Genomic DNA, 9,388 nt, shown 5'->3' on the forward strand with positions numbered 1-9,388 from the left:
GGTTTTAGGTTCGACGTAATTTGTTGGGTTTTTTTAACATTTTTACAAATCACTGGTTAACAACTGCCCAATTGTTGGAATCCAGAAAAGAAGATTTAATTGTTTACATTGCAAAATATTTGTGTAAGCCTATTTCTTTCAAGTTGTGATATTCTTTCCAGAAAACCACAATGCTTGATGTGTATGATTTTTGATGCCTTTATTGTCATATTTGTGTTTGACTATTTCCAAGTATATCTATTTGTTTATGTACAGTAATTTATCAATTGTGCTCACCTTTTGAAAAGGCCCTCATGCTAATTTCAATAAACTTTCCATATTCTGTATTCTACCACATTTTTTGTTGATTTCGAGAGCAGAATTTTGTAGACGATTTTAGAAATACTACCTTTCTCACTAAAAACATCTTCTACTTAAATGTTAAAGAAACTTTCCTTATTGTGCAAATGATCGTGTAAACCATCATTGATCTGCTTAGGACAAGCCCATCCTTCCACTTATTACGTCATACCAAAGATAAAACAGTGTTCTAGATGGTCGAACGTGTAACAAAGACCTGTACGTGTACGTGTAGATATTACTCACTTTTTTCTCCAATGTTCCAAATTCATACCTTGTTTTGCTCCCACAAAGACTGCAGATCTTGGCAAACGCGTGACGTAACAAGAGGCGAAGCCTTCAAGGCTCACGTAAGAAATAGACAAACAGTAACAAACTCAATCACTCCGTCACACATACACACATACACACACACACACACACACACACACACACACACACACACACACACACACACACACACACACACACACACACACACAGTAAGCATAGGTGAAACTGTGCAAGAAAGCGAGACACTAGATCTAGATCTGTCTGTCTACTTACAGGGACACGACTGCCAACTAGTCTCGGCCCGCTCAAAATAACAATGACCGAGACTTTCAGTAATTCCTTCGCGTGACGTCTAACCCTCTTACGCCATAATGTGACGTCTTCAAATGACGAAATGTTAAAGTTTCTACCACAGACATACACACGCACATACGCACGCACAGATAGACAAAGTTACGATCGCATAGGCTACACTTACGCGAGCCAAAAACTAGATTTGATGACGTTACCCTTACACGTTCCCGTACACGTCCTGAAAAGTGCTGATCTAGATCTTGCTAAAGAATCTGGCTGCATGCTGTAAAGATCGGGATTTTGCTTACACAAAGGAAAGCAAAGGGAAGAGAAAGGGAACCGAAAAGGAACCGAAAAGAAAGAATCCGAGACAGCCAAGGTTTCTAAAACGGGGCCAAATGATCTGAAAAAGGCTGAATTAATTCTAAGGTGAAAATAAATATGTTCAAGAAAATATACAAACCCTGCATGGATTGCAGCTGTGTTAAAGTGGAGGGATGTTCTTATACCGCGTCAAAGGCTAGACAAATCTTTCAGCGTCACCTTTTTACATTTAGTCAAGTTTTGACTTAATGTTTTAACATAGAGGGGGAATCGAAACGAGGGTCGTGGTGTATGTGTGTGTGTGTGTGCGTGTGTGTGTGTGTGTGTGTGTGTGTGTGTGTGTGTGTGTGTGTGCGTGTGTGTGTGTATGTAGAGCGATTCAGACCAAACTACTGGACCGATCTTTATGAAATTTGACATGAGAGTTCCTGGGAATGATATCACCGGACATTTTTTTCTTTTTTTCGATAAATACTTTTGATGACGTCATATCCGGCTTTTTGTAAAAGTTGAGGCGGTACTGTCACACCCTCATTTTTCAATCAAATTGATTGACATTTTTGTAAAGCAATCTTCGACGAAGGCTGGACTTCGGTATTGCATTTCAGCTTGGTGGCTTAAAAAAAATTAATGACTTTGGTCATTAAAAATCTGAAAATTGTAATACATTTTTTTTTATATAAAACGATCCAAATTTACGTTCATCTTATTTTACATCATTTTCTGATTCCAAAAACATATAAATATGTTATATTTGGATTAAAAACAAGCTCTGAAAATTAAAAATATAAAAATTATGATCAAAATTAAATTTCCGAAATCGATTTAAAAACAATTTCATCTTATTGCTTGTCGGTTCCTGATTCCGAAAACATATAGATATGATATGTTTGGATTAAAAACACGCTCAGAAAAATAAAACGAAGAGAGGTACAGAAAAGCGTGCTATGCAGCACAGCGAAACCACTACCGCGCTGAACAGGCTCGTCAGTTTCACTCCGTTATGCACAAGCGGCGCACTACGGTCATTGTGAAAAAATGCAGTGCGTTCAGTTTCATTCTGTGAGTTCCACAGCTTGACTAAATGTAGTAATTTCGCCTTACGCGACTTGTTTTTTGGTAATGTTGAATATCGGCGTTGTAAATTCATAGCTCACATTTCAGTGGCATTTTTGACATGTCACTTTTGAAAAGGCAAAGAATAATGATTGTGAAATTAAATATCCCCCCCTCCCCAAATAAGCATAATTAATTAATGTGTCTATTGTTCGAGAAAAATAGCGGCCCACGTTGTCTCAATTTGCATGCGTCCTGAACGAAGGTTCGACATTGTTGTCGCCCTTCCTGGTTGCACCGACGTTTTCCATCTAAACCCCATGTAAATGAAACGCATCCGTGCAGTTCATTCCGTTACTTAAATGGTAACATAACTTAATGCTTACGATGTTAAGAGTAAGTTCCTCAAAATCAGAGGCTTAGATTGCAGGAGAAAAACGTTCCGGAATTTACAACGTTCAACATGACCTTGTTTTTCGATCTAACAAGCAGTTACGAAGGCGTGTGGACTTTGGTCGACGCGTACCAGAACCTGCTTCCGCCGGAAGTTAACACGTCATCAGCTTTTCCTGCTCGTTCCAATCTCCACTGCTCCATGCTGTGTCAGGAACAAGCCTGGTGTAACTCTTTTTTCTACAATGACGTCAGCGGAATGTGTGCATTCCAGTTTGCGGTCTCCGTCTCGCCTGAGAATGCCGTGTCTGCAGCTGGCTGGAACTATTTCCGTTTCACGACAGGTGAGAGAGATAAACATAAGATAAGATAAGATAAGATTCATATAGTCCTAGAAGGTTACCCTCATGGAACTTTGGGTTGCTTTCTCCCCGAGGAGAGGGAGCTACCGTTCAGTATACGGCGCTACTCATTTTTTTTTCCTGCATGCGTGTATTCATGTTTCCAAGCCCTGAGACTGTCACTGTGAACTTGGGTTCGGGGGTGTTCGGACACCGAGGAGAGCCTGCGAAAAGTTGACTCTGGGAATAAAATCCCTCGCCGAACATGGAGATCGAACTCACGCCGATAGCGACGACTGGTAACATAGAGATAACATACGATACTGGTTTTAATCAGTCACATTTTTGACGCTAGCATCAATAGGAATGGCATGACAAGAAAGGGCGGGGATATAGCTCAGTTGGTAGCGCGCTGGATTTGTATTCAGTTGGCCGCTGTTAGCGTGAGTTCGATCCCAGGTTCGGCGGAAATTTATTTCACAGAGTCAACTTTGTGTGCAGACTCTCTTCGGTGTCCGAACCCCCCCCCCCCCCCCCGTGTACACTACATTGGGTGTGCACGTTAAAGATCCCACGATTGACAAAAGGGTCTTTCCTGGCAAAATTGCTTAGGCACAGTTAATAATTGTCTACCTATACCCGTGTGACTTGGAATAATAGGCCGTGAAAGGTAAATATGCGCCGAAATGGCTGCAATCTACTGGCCGTATAAAATTTCATCTCACACGGCATCACTGCAGAGCGCCTAGAACTGTACCCACGGAATATGCGCGATATAAGCGTCATTGATTGATTGATTGAAGAAAGGACTCTGTGGAGGAACCGGTTGAAAAAACATATTTTATATGCTTTCACCATGGGAAAATAAAGTTCAATTCAGTTCAATGAGTATATATAGGTGAGAGAGATAAATATTATATATATATACATCACAATAAAAAGTTCAACACCAAGCCAGAATGTCTCATCTTTTGTTTCCAAATTTTCGGCGCGCAGGCCTTCTTCAAAGGTACACAGACCAAGCGTCTATAGTTACAACAATATCAAGGAAACGAAAAGCCAAACAAAGAGTATATATATATATGTGTGTGTATGTGTGTGTGTGTGTGTGTGTGTGTGTGTGTGTGTGTGTTTAAATTTTGTCAAACTACGTTTTAAATCCGTTGAAGTCTGAACACTGAGATTCAGTGAGATACAGTTGTAATAAAATTGGTTGATCAATTGATGTTTAAAGGTGGTCGTCTACATTTTTGCTTTTTTTCAATAATCTTATGGTTAGATTTTGCTAAAAAGTTATGTCAGATGATGAATGAACCATGGGGAAAAAAGTTAAAGAAAAATAAAATATATGTAAAACAAAGATTTTATTTTTGGGTAGCGTGACTCACGCTTCCAATATTTTGTTTTCTGTTTGCTGAGAACATGTGCTTTGCCTAAAAATACTGACCAATCAAATTCATGTCACTATGCTTATAGCCACGCCCAAACAAGTGCAGCAACAGTTTGACACTGGAGCGCTGTCCACCCTTTTTTTTAAACGCACGAAATGCACGGGATTTGAGAGGAGTTTTGCGCTTGGCATTTTCCAAATAAGGATATCCTACTATGAGTACAACGCTGGAATACTACAATGAATTTTCAAACGGCTACACTGGCTTCGTCTTTCCTGATCGAAAGGGGGTGTATTGTTGATATTTGTAGATAATAGACTCTGCATTTTAATGGTCAAATGGCGATGTCGGTATAAAAATGTAGACAAGGACCTTTAATCGTTATCCCTGAAGAATTTGTCTCATATTAACATCTTGCTATCAGAACTTGTGTTGGTAGTTCTGACGACACAGTTTTTCTGATTACATTTTGATAGCATCCTGCCCTTGGAAAACTGTTGGGAACCACACGAATTACGTCACCGACCGCGTCAGTATGACGTGCTACCTGCTTGTGACGTCACCTACGATGTCATGGTTGTCGGCGCACGACGCCTGCGCCAGCCGCGGTGACATGCTCACCGTCCTTGAACCCGTGGAGAAGGCCAAGTTCATCTCCGAACATGTGAAGACCAATGATGGTATGCCGATTGGCTTTCAAATGTTCCAGGCCAGATTTAGTTACGAATACATAATACACCTTTTGTATTGATCAAACGGAAAGGTCGTTATCCACATTTCTTCTTTACAAGTACCTGGCTGCAGCCATCACAATTAACAAGACGGTCATCTGTTTTGTCCGTATAATCGGTGATGATGATGATGATGATGATGATGATGATGATGATGATGATGCGTCATTTTCAATGAATGATTTTCCAATAGTCATTGCCTCCATTATGTCTTCCCTGCAAGCCGCTGAACATTTTGACAGATAAGTTTTGTCTAATCATTTTTTTCTATGCACTAAAAAGACCGCTGGGTCGATATATTTGTGAACGTGACGTTTTCTTTTGTCAATAGTTAAACGTTTCAACAACATACCTTTCTTGTTTATTAATGACGATGATGATGCGATGATGATGATGATGATGATGATGATTGATGATGATGATGATGATGATGATGATGATGATGATGATGATGATGATGATGATGATGATGATGATAAAAACGTGCCTGAAAGTTTACAGGGCATATCGAGATAAGCAATCACCACTTTTTTATCGGAAGGTAGATTTTTAACATGAATCTAGTATTAACACTTGGTATGTTTTGTCATAAGTTCACCACCATGAAGATAAAGAAATAACATTATTTGAAAGACAGCAAAACAATCACATAACACACCGCAAATGATTTGTTCTGACATGCCTTTAGACTGAAAGGTTCTTTCTTAACTTCTTGGAAAAAGAAAGTTTTTTTTTGTTTTTACGGCCATGTTGGAATTGATGCGTGCATGCCTGGTTTTCTCCTGTAGATGGGTGTCGGCACAGAAGGTCTGCCCGCTGTCCTCAGCCAACATGCTCCGTCTTCGTGGCAGCTCAGATTTTTTATCGAGGTTCTCTCCTCTAGATCCACCGTGTTTCGCCTAGGGGCTTGCGCTGCCTAGTTGATATAGGGTCACCTCGTAGAAGATGTGGTCATAGACCACGCACGGTCGGTCTTGGGATAGGGAAACGTTATGCTAGTCCGGAGGGATTACGCCACAATGGCCACCTCGCGAAGACCCAGGGTCCTGGACTAGGGAGGTCCAAGGGGGAGCACCGGAAGGGCTACCCCTCTACCCGCACCTCCAACACAATCCCTTCCCCTGGTAGCTTCATCCCCAAGGAGGAAACAGAGCTACCTGCAACACCCCGAAAAAATGAAGCTCAGTCATTCGTTATATATTGTTAGGCTTTTGAAACGTTTATTTTACTTCGATAACGAAAAGGCTCCGTATCTTGAATCTTACATGTTTACTGAAAAAGAAAGTAAACATGTAAGATTCAAGATACGGAGCCTTTTCGTTATCGAAGTAAAATAAACGCTTCAAAAGCCTAACAATATATAACGAATGACTGAGCTTCTTATTCCTCTCACCTGAAGCACTAAGCACTTGGTGATGTTTTCAGCAACCACGCTAGTGATCGAATCAAAGTCGTGATCAACATTTTCCTTTGGATTAAACTGTCAATGTAAATGGCTTTCAGTGTATCAGCAAACGCTCTACTTCTCCATCGGAGCCAGACGACCGCAGAATGCCTGGAACACCACACTGCCCTCCACGGGTCCTGACTACATCTGGCTGGATGGTCAGCCGGTCAACTACACGGCCACAGCTCCATTCTGGATAGCCGGCAAACCCAACAATTATGGGGCTACCGAGAATGTGATGGCTTTAAGAAGGGACGAGAGCTTTCTTTGGGAAGATGGTTCTGAAAATATGTTATGTGGTTACATTTGTGAGCGACCACTGTTTGACTAAACTGTGCTTAACAATTATTGCAACAGATTTCGCACCAAAAGTAAAGCATTAATTCCCGTGTCATTTCATCCAAACTGTATACGACTATCTGGATCTTTTTTCGGATTGAAGATTTCTTTTACAGGGATCATGTGACCGATGCACAAATCAGGGTACCCTCAAAATCGACTGGACAAAAACGGAAAGGCCCAATTTAAAATCGACAAAAAATCACAATAGTGACAACTTTGCAACGTTTACATACGAGAAGAAAGCCAAAACAATTATCCACTCAGTACAGGTCGTTTTGTTAAGCTACCTTGCTTATTGCGTGTGCTATTCTATTCCTACTGATGTCGATCGCAAGATCGGTCAAACACGATGATAAGTATTGTTCAACGTCCTCACGGTCAAACCATTAGGGGAATGTTTCCGGGTTTGACCACGACTTTAGATGGTTAAAAAAGAATATTAAAAAAATAAAAATAAAAATAAAAAGAGACAGAAAGAAAAGAAGAAAAAAAGGCCCACCAGCATGGTTGTCACGCTCCAGCTCCCGGTCAACGAGTCACCCGAGCCGGAGGTGGTTTCAAGTAGCGTCATGGAGTTGGTTTGGAGATCAAGCAGGATCATTATACAATCATGTATGTCAATGCTGGCAGTCAGCGCTGCTGTTGTGGGTCTCTTTTTACTTTGAAGTGAGTTGTGGTGTCACAGTACCAGGGGCAAGTGCCTTGCTGTCTGGTGGTTTGTCTTGAAGCAGTTTGGTGGTAAAAAGGCAAAAACGATTTTGAGGGTACCCTTATTTGAGCGTCGGTCACGTGATCCCTGTAAAAGAAATCTTTAATCCGAAAAGTAATCCAAATAGTCAAGTGAACGGCCTTGGATGAAATGACACGGGAATTAATGCTTTAAGTTTGGTGCGAAATTTGTTGCAATAATGTTTTGGCATAGTTTGGTTTGCCTGAAGCAAAAGATGTAGGCCTACGTTGGGAATTTTGCGTTTAGCATGCAGCTTTAAGCGCAGAATAATGATAAACAAGTCGCGTTAAGCGAAATGACTACAACCCGTCGAACTTACAGAATGACATTAACGCACTCCATGTCCCCGAAGCCTTAAGTGAAGAAAGCTCTTGCCACGTGCACCTTCACGAAAAAAGCGCGCGAAAAGGGACAAGCCAGTATACGGTAGCGTATGTTCTACAGTCTCTGGTATGTTCGTATGGCCTGCTCGCATATCGCTTGAAGTGACAAACTAGTACTGTATAGATGAAAGCGCTTCACAGGAAAGCGCGGTTTTCTCTATTCTACTTTACTTTCTGAGCTTGTTTTTTTGTGTGTCCAAACATAACATATCTATATGAATCTTAAATGAAATGCAGAGCACTGTTTAGAGATCTGATAACCAAAGGGAAGTAAGCGCTCTAAATGCATATGACATACTAGAGGAATACCCGGCTTCGCCGGGGTGAATCGCGAGACAGAGACAGACAGCGTGGCGGTTCATCACAATCACCTCTGCAAGCGAAGTCCTGTCACACGGGATTGAGAATTTTAGAGCTTATTTCTTAGCCCTATATTTTCTGTTGTGGCTTCTCAAATGCCAGAACATACAGACAGACAAAAGCCGCTAGACCCCATCACAAACAGAACTCTACAATCAACAGGTTTTTTCCCACACACACACACAAACACACACACAGAGAAGCCGTATATATATAATATGTATATCTATATCTATAAATATATAGAGATAGGTGAGTGTATTTTTTGCGTGGCTATAAATTGATTCGACCTTTTCACTTTGACAGTACGAACAACTTACGGGTGCAAGGGAAGCGTTCTGGACAGCGCAGTGACATTCTAAAAATAGTACCTCAGAAACGGGAATTTGGGGTGAACGGTGTGACAGAGACAGACAGCGTGGCGGTTCACCACAATCACCTTTGAAAGGCGAAGTCCTGTCAAACGGGATTGAGAATTTTAGAGCTTATTTCTTAGCCCTATATTATCTGCTGTGGCTTCTCACATGCCAGAACATACAGACAGACAAAAGCCGCTAGACCCCATCACAAACAGAACTCTATAATACATAGGTTTTTGCCTACACACACACACAAACACACACACACACAGAGAAGCCGTATATATATATGCATATCTGTATCTATAAATATATAGAGATAGGTGAGAGTGTATTTTTCGCGTGGCTATAAATTGATTCGACCTTTTCACTTTGACAGTAAGAACAACTTACGGGTGCAAGGGAAGCGTTCTGGACAGCGCAGTGACATTCTAAAAATAAATAGTAACTTACAACTGAACGGGAAAGCCACACGAAGGAAGGGAGATAAACGCCAAACACTGGAGAAGATAAGGAAGAGTTACTTATAATGGTGAAATGAACACAAAAACGAACATGAGTTTAGCGCTGCGCGCTGAGAGCACGTGTTGAAATATCTCATCGATGATATTGTGTCCGGGGTGTA

At 41.1% G+C, this 9,388-nt stretch overlaps 1 protein-coding gene across 1 annotated transcript; it reads left to right on the forward strand.

The window, feature by feature from the left end:
• Positions 1-4,946: 4,946 nt before the first annotated feature.
• Positions 4,947-6,920, forward strand: LOC138961108 (C-type lectin domain family 4 member K-like). Its single transcript, XM_070332708.1, has 2 exons — positions 4,947-5,091; positions 6,646-6,920. Exons 1-2 carry the CDS (start codon positions 4,947-4,949, stop codon positions 6,918-6,920), a joined length of 420 nt encoding a protein of 139 aa, XP_070188809.1.
• Positions 6,921-9,388: the final 2,468 nt, after the last annotated feature.

This window comes from Littorina saxatilis, linkage group LG3 (genome assembly GCF_037325665.1).
Source record: "Littorina saxatilis isolate snail1 linkage group LG3, US_GU_Lsax_2.0, whole genome shotgun sequence".
Lineage (NCBI taxonomy): Eukaryota > Metazoa > Mollusca > Gastropoda > Littorinimorpha > Littorinidae > Littorina > Littorina saxatilis.